At 41.8% G+C, this 15295-nt stretch overlaps 1 protein-coding gene and 1 long non-coding RNA gene across 2 annotated transcripts in view; one reads left to right on the forward strand and one right to left on the reverse strand.

The window, feature by feature from the left end:
• Positions 1–949, forward strand: part of LOC107124220 — a 2340-nt gene extending 1391 nt beyond the window's left edge. Inside the window, exons 2-3 of the long non-coding RNA XR_001482980.1 lie at positions 84–140; positions 741–949. This is a non-coding gene — a long non-coding RNA (uncharacterized LOC107124220). The remainder of the gene's footprint in view (positions 1–83; positions 141–740) is intronic.
• DTL (denticleless E3 ubiquitin protein ligase homolog) overlaps positions 1–15295 on the reverse strand; it is a 35849-nt gene that overhangs the window by 5512 nt on the left and 15042 nt on the right. Inside the window, exons 11-14 of the mRNA XM_015427615.1 lie at positions 12282–12394; positions 7569–7658; positions 6466–6606; positions 184–197 (exon numbers count right to left, since the gene is read on the reverse strand). Coding sequence (XP_015283101.1) covers positions 184–197; positions 6466–6606; positions 7569–7658; positions 12282–12394 — 358 coding nt within the window. The remainder of the gene's footprint in view (positions 1–183; positions 198–6465; positions 6607–7568; positions 7659–12281; positions 12395–15295) is intronic.

Raw genomic sequence — 15295 nt, forward strand, 5'->3', positions numbered from 1 at the left:
TACAGGTCTGTTTATGTTTTTCTTCTAGTTTTCTGATTGAATCTGTGAGTTCATTTTTAATTCGTGTTTTTTCCTTTCTACAGGCAGCTAATAAGGAGATACACTTCCCTCTAACAACCGCTTTAGAGGCGTCCCACACAGTAAGGCAGTTAACATCTTCTTGATCATTTATTTCGAAGTAGCTTGTGATCTCTTGTCTTATAATGTTTTGGGTTTCAGTGTCGTATAGTAAAGCTTTGTTGAGCTTCCAAGACCTCATTCTGGGTTCTGAGTTCTGCAGTCTAAACTTATAAATCACTGGGGCGTGGTCTGACCACTTTTTGATCCCAATGTGTGAGGAGATTGATTGGCGTATCAATTGTTTTGAAATTAAAATGTAATCGATTCTTGAGTGCGATTTATGGCGTGGTGAGTAGTATGTGTAATCTCTTATGTTGTCGTTTTTTATCCTCCAAATGTCATGTAGGTCATATTTTTGCAGGATTATGTTCAGTTGACTTGTCCTGTTTGTTACTTTTGGCTTGTGATTATTCGAAGAGTCCAAGTTCGTATTCATCAAATAGTTTAGATCTCCTCCCAAAATTATCTGGCCGGTTCGAAAGTTGTCGAGTTTCTTCAGTGTTTCGTTTATAAATTTGCATTGATTAACATTAGGGGAATATATAGAGGCAAGAGTAATTGGGTGTTCGTTGATGTGCCCATTGATAAAAATATATCTGCCTTTTTCGTCTTTTTCTAAGGTCTCCATTTTAAAGTTGGTGTTTGCTGACACAAGGATTGCTACCCCTCTTGCTTTTGACGTCCCGTGTGCTACAAATTGAGAGGAGTACCAGTTTGAAGGCAAAACATGCTCGCCTGATTTTAGGAAGACCTCTTGCAAAAATATAATGTTAATATTTTGATGTTTCATATCATTAGCTATTCTTCTAGCTTTGATTTTATTGTTCATACCCCGACAATTTAGGGTTAATACTCTTATATCTTCCATAATAAAATATTTTTTATAGCTTGACTCCTTGTTTCAATTGCATTTCTATGATTGAAGTTTCGTTCGTTTATATGATACTCGTTGTTTACTTGGTCATCTTTTGCATAGCGTATCTTTTCATTATATACATGCTCCATTCTATAACTCTCATTTGCATCTGTCTTCCCAAAAGAATTTAGTGTTTTCCATGACAGCCCAATTTGGGTTATATAAAATCTATTTAGGATTGTAACAGGTTTTAAAGGTGAAAAATAACATAGTGTCTTACCTAACCCTTCCCCTTCCTCTCCCCCCCTCCCCCTTCCTTCCTCGTTTGTAATACGTCTGAGGGCAGTTCTAGCAATCACTTTGTGCTTCAAAAACTTTAATAGCAAAACTGTTGGATATTCTAACTCTGGTAACATCAACCATTGTTCAATATTCACACATTGTTGTTGTAAAAATAATATCCAATATAAAACATTCAACATTCCTATGGAAACATTTTTGCCCTTTGCCCTCTGTGAAACTTCAGCCCTTATCCCTTCCCCCACCCCCCCTGCCCGCCAGTTGTGTTCTGGGGGAATGAGTTCTCGCTCATCCCCAAGCCCTAAAGGCTTGCTATCCAGAAGCACAATTAACCATCCAATACATTGCCACAAAATAATAGTAAACATGTCCTAGGGGTAAATGACCGATCTTTAGGCCCTCCCCCCTTCCCCCCCACCGATAAAATAATTAGCATTGAGCCTTCCCTCTTCCTAGTAACAGTTTCTTATAACTGTTTTTTTCTTTTTCTTTTAACAAGCTAGCGTTTTAATTATAGCAAGTAAAAGCATACTTCACCAATACTTGCATTACTAGAATGTCACAATTGGAGATCTTAGCGATCATAAGAAATTCTCCTCCTTGACGTTATTTTCTTCCATTTTTGCGGGGTGATCTGACGGGTCCTCTTCCGTGATGACAATTGCTCGGTTTCCATCTCAGTAACGGGATTAAGACCAAGTGCCAGCAGTAGGCTTTCACCCTCGTCTAAGTTGAGTGCTTGAAGTGTGTTGCCATTTTTCCGCACTTGAAGTGCACCTGTCGGGAGCCATCTATATTTTATGTTCGCTTCAACGAGGCGTGCCGTGATTTGTTTCAAGGAACGTCTGATTGCTAGGGCTTCGGTGGGAAGGTAACAGCATTCTGTGCGCCTCGGTATCTATCATGCCGGCCACATGACCACAGAAACGTCTTCAGACAGCGCTGGCTCTTTGGCTTGGAAACCGAGATGAGCACTGCCCCCTAGAGTTGGATTTGACTAGCTCTCGAGCAAGGGAAACCTTTTTAAAGGATACATTCATCCCTTAAAACATTATTACATGGGTTTTTCAATCATGTTTTTTCATTGCCAGGTATCTTAAGATGTGTTTAGTTTCAAGAAAGAGGAAATACTGAAACAATCAGAAATTAAAACTACGGAGAATTAATTACTAGACATAGACTCCTCCTTATGCAGCCCAAGGTGCACAGCCAGCCCATAGTCTGATACTTCTACTGCCCCCCTTTTGTGTGTTTCTCTTATTGGGATTACTGTGCTTTCTTATGATACTGAGCATGCATAGTATTATAAGAACATCTGACATTTGGGGTGCCCATAGTATTGCAGAAGTGTACATGTGGAAAGCCTCAGTCTCAGTCCTCAGCATCTCTAATGAAAACCACCTCCATTAAAAGGCTGGCAAAAGCTGCCCGAGGTCTTCTCAAACTCTGGGTACTGACACAGTCCAGGATGTGAGGGCAATCTGGCTGTGACATCCATCACCCCATTGATCACCAGAGTTGCTTCGGCAGACTCAGTCCCTTGCAGGTGAGTCGAGAGGCCATGGCAAGGGGCAAATCCAAGCTTCCCTTCTCCCAGCAGCAGGAAAAGGAAGGTGGGTGGAGAGGCTGCTCCATTCACTTCTCCTGCCCTCCTTTGCCATAAAGCCCTGTTTATTCCCAGGGGCTCAGCCTCCTTCCAGTCATCAGCATCCCAAGCACGTATATTTGAAAGCAAAACCCACAGAGCTCAATGGGTTTCACTTCTGAGTAAACCAGAAATTATGGGGAAGTGCTGACACAGCTTTTCGCTTCTGGCAGCATTTGAAGCACCCTGACAAGGACTTGGGCAATTAAGGCCAGGGAAGGGAGAAAGTCGTAGTGGCTGAAATTAAGGTCTGTGAAGTTGGTCATGGAGCTGGACTTCAGTCATGGAGCTGGACTTCTCAGTACTGAGAATACAAACAATGGAGATAGACTGAATGTAGCTTCCAGATCAATAACGTGAAGCTAATTACTGGCATCTCACAAAGAATGCCTGTAAGATCATGGCCTAGGAAACCTGCCTTCTACTATTTTAAATTTTGTAATACCCAGCCTGAAGAAGGCCTCTGATGAACTTGAATCCTTGTGTGTCAGTCTGGATAGTCCATGGATTTAGTTTGTTTTTGGATTTTGCTTGGATCAACCTGTCCAACCTTTCTGAAGTACAGAGGCCCTAGCTGAGGGTTCCTGTCACATCCAAACAGGCAGCAAACCTTGCCTGCCTGATCTAAAAACACATATGGCTCCCTCACAGAATAGGCAATTCTCAAAAAAAATACCACAGAAAACCCACATTTACACATCACTTTGGAAAGTGAAGGAAGAAGAGTTTGCTCTGCATTGTAGCCCAGTTTAACAATCATTACACAGCCATAACATCATAGTCTGTTCCATTGAAGTGGGGAGGAACATAGCTAGATGCATGTTGTATCCAGACAGCCCTGTAATGGAACTCGATTAAACCAATCATGAATCAATGGACAGATAACTCCAGTATATTCATAAGATGTGTTCAAAAAGCCAAGATCAGTAGGAAGCCTGCTTAAGTTTCCAAGGCTCATGCATTTACTTTTTCATCCCGCAAGCTGTTTTAAGGTAGAAGGAACAAGGAGCAAGGATGGCATGTTATCTAATGCAGATGCCAGCTATGATCATGAAGATCCAGGATACACATCACTTGTAGTCCTGAACCCAGGGCTACAATAACCCCTTCAATATTTATAAAAATAGGAAGCAAAGCTATTTTTCAGCAGGCTCCGTAAGAGGACAGTGACGTATATATTTATGTGTGTGCATGACACATATACTTTATGAAAGAACTGGCACATTACCCTTCTATTGTTTTACTAGTTTCCTGCAAGTTAATTTGGTGTTGACAAAACAATTGATTGCTTTCCAGTGAAAGAACAGGAACAAAGAAGCCATTTGTGAAGGTGAAAACTCACCCACTGAGTTCCCCAAAACCCTAGTTTTCATTCAGATTTTAAGCCGCAAGCTTCTGCCTTCTGTCGTTGTAGAACTAAGTTTAACCAATGTTAAACTTAGCCTAGAAGCTTCAGATAGCAGACCAGGATGGAAACAACTTCAGCTTTACACACTTTCCACAGCTCCCTGCTTTTCCCCATAAACCAAAGACTTCAGTTCCTTCACCCAATTTAGCACCCACCAAGATCTTCTTCCCCCTTTACTGCTATGCTATTTTGCAACTAAAAATGAGTATTTACATAACAGAAAGAATGATGTTCTAATGAATAACTTGTTTCACCATTTCTAGTTCTGATTGAATACACTATAGGACAGAAGCCCAAGTGTAATTTGTGTAAACCTGCATAAATGTTTTATTCAGTGGCATCTGAGAATTTAACTCAAGCATTTTTCAATTTTAAGTATAATTTACAGCTAACAAGCAGCCATTCCATGCAATCCAAACAGTTTTCAGATGATGCCACCAAAACTGTTCTTTGCTTATTGCTGATTTATAGGAAGAGCGCGTGGTGGTGGGTCCCATGCCACTCCCTATGGAGCAGCTTTTTACTGTATGAACTATGGGTCCCAATTATTTCCAGGCACTGGGGATGGGTTTAGTCTGGACCACCAAGGCAGCAACGGTGAAACTAGAAATTCTGTTTATCTAACTTCTTTGGTTAAGGCATATGAATGTTTGGATACAGTGTTTTAATTATTATGAGTTTGTCCAAATCAGGAAGCTGTATTTGAAGTCTACATTTCCTGTAATGTTCTAGAATACTCCCCCCCACACACAAAAAGATGAAACATAGTTATGCCCAAAGAACTTTAAGGAAACCTTTTCACAGATTACAAACGCTAATCGCAGTTTTTCCCATCACAGAAAGGACTGAATATTTCTACAGACATGAGACAGGAGGAGCTGACTCACATCCTCACAGCAGCTTTTCTACACAAAGAGTGCAGGAGGAGGCACCTGTTCTGCAGGAAAGGGTGTGCTGGGGTTTAGTTAATGAAACAGGAACTACACACTGCCAAGCTGAAATAAAATGCCCTGCAGGGTAGTAAATCCCCTGCTGGGCTAATGAAATTAAGTGTATTAAGAGCTGCTGATGTTTCACATGCTTTCTAACGTGGAACTTCACAGAGTTACGAGGTAGCAGCAGCAGCTGCATGAATATAGGGAGGAATGAGCTTCCCTTCCCCTGGAAAAACAGAGGAGCGGGTCTGCTGCATGGGACAAAAAGACCATCCCATCTAGCACCCTCTGCAGGTGGGAGCAGCCACATGCTCCCAGGAAGCTTTCAAGCAAAAACATGAAGGCAACACATTTGCTCCTAGCACCTGGAACTCGAGAGGTATGCTGCCCCCACGCAATCTTGCCAGCCAAACAAAGAAGCTGGTGCTAACCAAAAATGCTGGCTTTCATTTTCAGGCTTCAAAAGTCACCTGTTTCCTATGTGGTTCATATCCAGTTAAATGAACTAATTCAACAATCAAGAAAAACATACAAAGCATGGGAATATCTTTAAAGGGGTGTGGGGGAGGAAGCTATGATAATGTGGCATGCTGTGTAAGCAAGTACATATTCTTGATTTGCCAAACTGACACACATCAGGGTGATGGAATGCTATATGGCCAAGCTATAGCCCTCATTGTGAATGGATTTAGATGGCCAGCTTCACAGAGTGAAGAACAGCGTAAAATCACTTCATAGTGACTGGGGGGAAGGGAAGAGACGGCCTAGTAGTTTGAATATTTTAACCTATTACAAGGCACAGCTTGTCTGAGAAATCTGTGCTAAGCTGAGGGACACTGCTCTCCAGCCTGGCTATATACCTCCAATGCATTTTAACATTCAACCTGTCATATAAGTTAAGAAAAGAGTTCCTTCAGTGGCAGCTCCATCATACCAGCTACACATCACACTGGCCACTTGTACCCACCAGGAGTGTCTTTAATTACTAGGCCCAATAAGCTTATACAGAATATTCACTTAGAGGCGATATTTGCATTCTATATTCTATAAGGCATCTGCCCATACATGCGAATTGTCATTTCCACATATAAGTTTGCTGCCCAAACCATTTTTGAATAGACCACACTGATGTCTGTACTGGGGGGGATTCCCCAAGCTCCAGTCCCCAGGCAACGATAGAGAGTGTGTGATCTTTTCTGACAAGCTTACCTATTTCATTTTGTTCTCTCGCTTTCCTCAGGCTGGCCCAGCCCACCAAATTGCTTTTGTCTGATATCTCATCTTCCTTGCCTCGTCTCAGGCGCCAAATCCTGATGGTGTTGTCATCTGAACACGTGGCAATCTACAAACCAACACCAACAGTCAGATGGGAGTAAACGCACCTCCCAAAGTGGGGAGGAGAAAAGGTTGAGGAGACTGGAAGCGTGGCTAGCCTCATAACCTTTCCTATTACAATGAAGATTCCTAATAAGGAAGCCTAAGGTTAATCCAAGCACAAAGCAATATTACATTATTAATAATAAAACTATGAGTCAGAGTTTAAAAGGAAAAAGTACATCATTAAACAACCTCATTATACCTAGGGGTAAAATCATAATCTCGCCTAGCATTTGTATAGTGCTTTTGAGTAGAGTTCTTCACATGCTTTGTTGTGATCTCTGTAAGAATCATGTGAAATATATCAGCATTAACTTTATGTAAGCTGGGAGTGTCATGAGGGGAGAGGAAAAGGAGAAAAATTATGTGGAAATCTCTCAGATTACTGTAAATCCTCAAAGGTCTTGAATAGATCAATCATCTCCTCCCCAAAACTTTAAGTAGCTCCCAGCTTTTGGTGACTCTTGGAGCATATTCACTCCTCTTTGGGTCAATATGTGTAGTCATTTTTTTCTGCATATCTAGGAAGCCCCCAAATATGCAGAAACTCCTACATTGACAATTAGCTGTAGTGATAATAGTGAACAAGAAGCTGCAGGTCAGACCTTTGCCTATGGTCATCTAGTGAGCCAATAGGAGAGGTGTGATCTGGACCAGGGAGTTTCAAGCTTCTAATCACAGCCCATTACATTACCACAGCCCCAACACACTGTGAATGCACAAACTTTGTGTACAGGTAAAGCAACAAGAGGCAGGAGCTGACTGGATAAGCCAGGAACCTCTAAAGGGAAGTTCGGCAAAGACAAAAAAGTCACCTGGAGCCAAAAGCCTAAGGCTATTGGAGGTGGGAGCAGCTACTTATGTTTTGAAAGCAAGGAGAGTCTAAGTTTTCCAAAAGTACAAAATAGTCAAAATGTGAAAACAAACCTTGGAGAAGTCAGAAGGACACCAAGCAACTGAAGTGACTTCTTCCATGTGACCAAGGAGCATTACGGGAGGAAGCTGGGGCTCAGACACCTTTAAAAAAAAGAATTGTAAAACGTCCCTACTGAAGAGGACAAGCCTTCTCAAAGACTTCAAAGGAGTTTATTTACAGTAAAAATAACAAACGTTTTATGAAGCAAAGCTCGCTTTATCAGATGCACAAAAGATTATGTTCAGTAGCAGAACTATTTATATCCAAAGCTACAAATGGCAGAAAGGGCGAGGTATTGCAAAGAGAGGCCCTTTATGCTTTTGACAAAGTGGGCTTTGGTTCACAAAAGCTGATGCCACAATACATTCATTAGTCTTCGAGGTGCCACAAATCTGTTGTTCTCACAATAGGTACTGTTCCCCACAGTGCTGCCTGTGAAGCAGGGATGGACTTAAAGGAAACAGAGAAGAAACTTCATGCCGAGGTAGTGCCTACATTCATACAAAATTTGACTGCTATTCAGTAAGTGATAGGCAGGCCTGTAGACATAGCACTGAAAAGGACTGGAAGTAAATACCTAGGCAAAGTTCTGCACCCTAAATATTGAATTATGTGACCAGTATAGATCAGGCAAATGTGCATAATGGCTCTTATTTCATAATTTATTCTGCTTCTGGTCACAGGAAAAGGCAGAGAACTATGCAGTGCACTGATCACCTCCACCATCCACTGGAAATAATCTTCAACTAGCCCTCTGGTTTCTAGAGTTGCCAACAACTTGGAGAAAAAATGTTTGGCACTTTTAACAGAAGTGTAATGTGTAGAAATGGGCAGCTGAAGCTTTTCATGGCTTAGAGGTATAAATAACATCACCTGGTAAATAACATCCCATTAAGCGTCTGTTAAAGGGGCAAGACATTTTTTCTTCAGGTTGTAGGCAGCCCTATTTGCTTTCAGATGTCAACAGGCATGCTTTGGATAACAGCTATTATTATTTTAATTAATACCCAATAAAACTGAAAGCCAAATTAAACTCTGGTTTCCTGCCCTTTTAAGAAATCACAGCATACCTATATCCTGGGCCAATGTAGAATGAGCATGGTTAGCCCAGATTTTCACAGGCTTATGGCTACCAGCCAATAACATTTCAACTTCTTAAATCTATTACTACCCTTAAGTGTATGGACAATGAAGCATGGAAAGACGTGTCTTAATTTTGTACTGAAGAATCTGCAAAGTAATGTACTTTTGCAACATGAAGTAAATTATGAAGTAAATTATGCAATCTTTCAGTCTTTAAAATACTTAGAATATTTAGGTTGCCTGTAGTGACAACGGAGAACAGGGGGGTGTGGGTGGAAGAGTAGTACCTATTTTCCAGCCACACATATTTCCCCTGCTCTGATCTGAAAAAGCTCACAGGGGCTTTCAGATAGTTCACAAGCAGTCTCCCACTCACATAGCTCATAGAGCAAGATCTGTTTTGCTTCAGTTTTTTGTGTTCAGAAGAACCTCTTACGCATTATCTTCAATTCCTACTAACTAGCTGTACAAACCAAGTAGCTTCAAGTAATTCCCCAGTGGCAAATACCACTCCACCTACTGTACATCACCAAAAAAGGAGCAACCTAAGCTAACATCAGGAAGCTGCCAAACTGAAGGCACTTCCTTCAGCTTTGCAGCAGGCTCTGCTTCTTGAAGCTATGAGTCACTGTTAGCAGTGTGATATTTGATGGGGATTTGCACTGATGACTAAGTGAAGTTAATAGATTCTTCACCATGTGTCTAAGTGAGGCTTTACAAGGAGGTATGAAAGACATGAAGAAAGGATGCTCTACTTTTCCTGCTCCATTTCTTCTTTAGAAGCTGTTGTTTTGGTCTGGCAGCTTGAAAGCTGTATAAGTTTCTAAGCAAAATATTGAAAAATTGGTTGAAATTGGATTCTGCCAAGAACTTTTTCAAATAAGGTCAGCTTCTTGTCTGCGTATTTTGCACGTGCCCTGTTCAAAAATCCAGCCTCTTGGCCAAGGCAAGCAATGCCATGGAAACAAGAGCCCTTAAGAAAAACTGCTAAAGGTCTAGACTGGGAGAATACATTTGTTTATATTGAGCAGATTTCTCCTCTGTTTGCCTGTGTTAATGAGAGCAGGCAAAAGGAACGTATTTTGCACAGGATCTATCTAGAACCATCATTCATAAGGAATAGGAATATTTTGAACATGTGGTTAGAGTCCCAAACTATGACAGTGGAAACCTGTGAGCATGTCCCTCTGTCAAAATTTTCATCTCACTAACACAGTGATGCAAACCACAGTGGATACCCTCCTTCGCAAAACATCACTGCAATAAATGGAAATCCAAATGCAACCTACAAAGATTGGAATGCCCATAGATGCTGCTGTATGGAAACAGCTTTGCATTGCTGGCAGCGCCAAATCATGCAAAGGAAAGGCTGTTTTAAGGAGAGAAATGGTCATTTCCATCATTCAGTACACCTGAGTACCACCCAGATGTGATCAACAGTCACCTCCAACAGTTGTGCTTTATTTTCCCTTCCCTTCGCCTCTCCTAACAAGCAATTACTCTTCTAAGCACTGAAGACACTTTAGGTGCTGGTGCACATGGCATTCTGCGAGAGGAACAGATGTCATGCAGCTTTTCTCCTGGATCAGACAGGATCATAGCCGTTTCCCACAATAAGCACTAATTGAGGACAGAAGCAGCAATGGCCAGGACGCATTCTACGGTGCAGCTCTTAGAGATATTCCAAATATTGATATAGGAATAAAACATACTCTTAGAGCTCTCCTTAGAGCTCACATATAACAGCCTCCAGAGAAAGAAGGAGCATATGTGTGTGTGTGTGGAGGGGGGGGACTGACTCCAACAACAGTTTTGTCATGGCACAAAGGTTGGAAATGGAACAAAGATTTAACCCAGTATGTGTAAAGTGGTAGACATCTATGTAGCTTTCCCACCTATTGAAACAAGCTCCCAGAGGGTAAATTACAGGATAAGAAACTGGAGGGAGTTGGCTGTGCAATCAAGCAATGCTGATTAGGGTTGGCAGGAATTGTTGGCGAGCACAAAATGCTGCAGTTAAGTCAATGGCACCAGCATAAAGGGGAGACAAATACAAGGTTAGATGCTGGTCCACATAAGAAGCAGTGTTTATTGCTGCCAATCACACACTTGAGTGTATGGCTGCACAAAATAGCTGGCCATTCTCATGATCACAGCTGCTGTACGAAACTGTGTGAGAAAAATAAAGGCTACTGCTTGGTGTGAATTGCCCTGAACACTGAGAAGGAAGATGAAAAAGATCCCGCTTCATTATACTGGCTCCAGAAATACTGGCTTAGAAAGATAGTTCAGCTACCTTTGCTGTCATTTTAGAATTTAATACACAAAATACCAAGGCATGACCTGGAACCTGCAGACCTGGAGATTCCCTCATTTTCCATCATAACACCCAAGAGACAGAGAGAGCACCCTCCTCCTCGTGCCGCTTGAGTGCAAAGTCAACACACAAGGGATGCGGTCTAAGATGCTGTCTGAACGGGACAGAGGGGGAGGAGGAAGCTGCTTCATAATTATCGAGACTGCTGCCCTTCTTGTTTTAGACTATTCTATTTATTTATTTTACAGGGCAGGTGTGTTGATCTGCAGTAGAAGAGCTAGACTGGAGTCCAGCAGCACCTTAGAGACCAACACGATTTTGTGGGCATGAGCTTTCCAGAGTCAGAGCTCCCTTTGTCAGATAGTTCTAGTCATGAGCAGTGTTCCCTCTAAGCCGAGTTAGTGTGAGCTAGCTCACAGTTTTTTAGCCTCCAGCTCACACATTTTTGTCTTCGCTCAGGAAGGATGGCTCCAGAGCACACTATTTTATGAAGCTGACAAATCGCTCGCTCACAACATTAATGCTGGTAGCTCAGAAAGTAGAATTTTTACTCACAGGACTCCACAGCTTAGAGGGAGCACTGGTCATGAGGTTATTCTAGTTTAGTGAAGTATTTTATTTTAGCAAAAGGTACTTCGTGTTGGTATTATTATAGTGGATGAGATGAACTAAAGTCTAAATCACATCCTTTGGTGGAAAAATACAGATACATTCACATTTCCCCACACACAAGCTCAGTATGCCAATGAAGCTTCGCAGCTACCAGCCAGCAGTCAGGAATTTTGTGGAAGGCTCCGAACCATCAGAGCAATGCAGAGGCAATGGCTCCTGAAACTAAGCAGCAGGGAGGGCAAGAGGAAACAACACACAGATGAAGCAAGAGGTTATAAACTAGGGAAAGTGCCTAGGGAGGACTGGAGGAAAACTGTTTGACCATTAGACTCTGGTTAATTTGGGACTGCTCTTAAGTATGAAGCAAGAACTTACAGCCTGTCATAGCTGGCTGAATAAACAGGATTGAAAGGGGATTTTTAAAGGCCCATTAAAACCAGATTAAGCTCAGCAACTTGTAATAAGCAGGAGTGATTAGAGAAGGTAGAGGCAGGAAGTTAGTTCTGTTTTATATCAGGGTTTGCATTGACAGCTGCATACTCTGGGCACAGCGTGCCAGGAACTCGCCCACGTGATACTCTGAAATTCTCTCTTGTGCGTGTGTGAACACACACACACACACACACACACACACACAGTCAACAAGTAAAAAATACAGCACTGTAGAGGACAGACTCAGCATAGAGATTTTTAGTTGTTTGGAGGAACATACCTTCCAGATATGAGCACTCTGGTCACTTGAGCCACTAATCAAGAACTGGTCATCTGGGCTGATGCCTGATTTGACATAGAAACTGGAGTTCTGATGTCCACTGAAAGCTGATACTGAAATTTGACAAAAACAAAGCACAATGCCAGACAGTTCACAGCACAGCTTGGGAATCAGCCAGCTATACAACTAAGGCCAGTAATATAGGCTTTTCTTGCCTGTTCCCACAGAAGCAACTTGTTTAAGTATGTTCCTTATTGCTCTAGGACCTGAGGCTTCTCCCAAATGGAGAAAGGCTAAATGTGGGCAGGGACAATGGACAGAAAGGAGGACTCCAAGAAGGGGTCCTTAAGGTACCAACATAGCTCTCACATTGCACAGATATTCCTTGACTAGCACAGCCTGGGATGGTCATGTGCCACATACCAAAGCCATTTCCCTTACCCCCAAATATCCCACCCAAATTTATTCTGTGTTCAAAATTAAAAAGAATTTGGAATATCTGGGCAAGAACTGAGCTGTACAATAAGAATAACTAATGTAATATTGTTGTATTTGGTATTCTAGTAACAGAAAATGCATATTGTGAAGAGTGAAATATTCTTCTAAATATTAAATGGATAGAAAAATTTCATATCTTTCTGCCAAACCACCTTTCAAACCTGTATAATCCTTTCTACTATTAGCAAAATTGAATCCTCTAAAACGTTAAACATTTATCTACATCCAAAATCAAGCAATATGGGAAACAGTAGAGAGGCTTGTTTCATCACAGGTACATCTTCTGCTTTCTCATGTATGAGAAAATCAAAGCAAAACTTCAGTCAATCTTTTTTTTTAAAAAAACATATCTTCATAAAGCAGCAGGGGCCTGGCTTGAAGCTGGGACTCCTAATGTTGCAACCACTTGGCCAGCAGGATAGAGCAACTTTATTCCTCTCTCTCTTCACTCCCTTCAACAGTTTGGCCATACTTCTTGGTCTCTAACTGCACCTGTTCCAGTCACCTCCTTAAATCTTTAAGCATTCAGCACTTCTCAGATCAAATGCTCAACAAGGAAGCTGCTGCTCCTTTCATTTCCTACCATGGAGATCTGGTTTCTTAAGGAGGCTGGGCACGGGCTCAGGGACACAGGTCACTTGGCTATTTTTAAGGACTCCATAATACATCCTCACCACCTGATCTATTAAGCCTTGGAACTATGGCCCCAAATAGCTGCCAGACTTGGCATGTAGAGAAATGGAAGTGCCAGGGATCAGCAGGGAGAGTTGCGTGCAGGTGCAGAACACTCCAAGAGGACTGTGGAGGTGGTAAGGGCACATTCCCAGACTTAGCACAGAGTGTTACCAAGGCCCTCTATCAACCCTGGAAAGAAAGCTAGCTGTGTGCATTCTTTATGCAAAGGCCACAAGCTGTAGCAGCACCTGGTAAAAAGATACCACTGTAGAGTCTTTGGATACGTAAACTAAGCCGACTTTTCTAGCCTCTGGGAGAAGACATCTATTTATCTTTTCAGGCTAGGGCCCAGAGAGGTTTCCTGATCTTCTTTCCTCCAGTGACTGGGCCCTGGCAGTTAATGCTGCTTGCTAAACCAATGTCCCAAGCTCAAACATAAAATGGTTCATATTCCTTAAAGTTAACTTCACCACCTGCAGCAAGTAAAGATTTGCCTCCAAGCAGACAGAAAGGGAAGCTTTACGCAAAGTGGTTCCCCCTTTCAGCCAAGCAAGAACAAAAAAGGGAAAGAAACTAAACCTAACAAAGAACTCCAAAACCAAACAAAGGTTAGTGGAAAGGAGGGCCAATATTAAAACCTTTTCATAAAAAGAGGTACATGTATTTATTGATAATATCAAATTAAAACATATATAGGGGCCCAATTATAACCAATATATATAAAACATAACCCTAACCAGGGCTAAAAGAGTTGACCTGACGCGTTTCGGCCGAATCGGCCTTCCTCAGAGGTCATACAAATGTGGCTAGATGGTAAATAGTTACATTCATAAAAACACAATCAGGAATATATACAAACTATAAATTCAACAAGGACCATAAAGTAAATTGTTCAGAAGTAAAATAACCAGGCACAGGATAAATATGCACATGAAACCTTTTTAGACCTCTGAGGAAGGCCGATTCGGCCGAAACGCGTCAGGTCAACTCTTTTAGCCCTGGTTATGGTTATGTTATATATATATTGGTTATAATTGGGGCCCTATATATGTTTTAATTTGATATTATCAATAAATACATGTACCTCTTTTTATGAAAAGGTTTTAATATTGGCCCTCCATCCCCCTTTCAGCCACCAACAATGTAGAGGTGGGCTTTTAAGTTTTTGAACTTAACACAACTGAAGCAAGCACTGTCTGCTATCCATACTATCATCACATGGGTCATTCATTCAGTGCCACATGAAGGCTAAAAGAGGCAGAAAGTGTACTAGGGAGACACACACAACCCATGACCAGGAAACTGCTGCCAGACAGAATGTCTGGAATGCACACAGATCCCTATTAAAAGGCAAAATAGTTAGTTTCTACAGGCACATAGGCACACAACACTCCTATCAAAAAAGGAGAACAATATGAGTCAAAGTACAAAACGGAAGGCTATTAACACCTGCAAGTTTCCCAAGCAACTTAGTGAGCCTTTCAGTGTTTGCTGCTCTCTGGTGGCCTGAGAAGAGAATATGCAGTTGGATACCAAGTCTTAGAAATAAGGGGGGATCACCAAAGCATTTACCCCCCCAGAAACTAAACACAGTAATAACTAAACAAGGTTTGAAGAGGAAAAAACAACCCCTGATACAGAACCAAACCTGATACAGAACCAAACATTTAGGGTCTTTCTATAACCCATTACCAGTTGTCAAGTCCCACCAGCCCCCCAGGGGGTATGCTGCCTTCTGCTGTGGTGCCTTGGCTCCCTCAAGGCCTCAGAACAGGAGGGGAGGGGGGTTAGTGTATCCTGCTCCTCCTCTTCCAAGCTAACTGGTTCCCTCCAGAGTCTGG

Source organism: Gekko japonicus, unplaced genomic scaffold (genome assembly GCF_001447785.1).
Source record: "Gekko japonicus isolate JY-2015 unplaced genomic scaffold, Gekko_japonicus_V1.1 scaffold45, whole genome shotgun sequence".
NCBI classification, from domain to species: Eukaryota; Metazoa; Chordata; class Lepidosauria; order Squamata; family Gekkonidae; genus Gekko; species Gekko japonicus.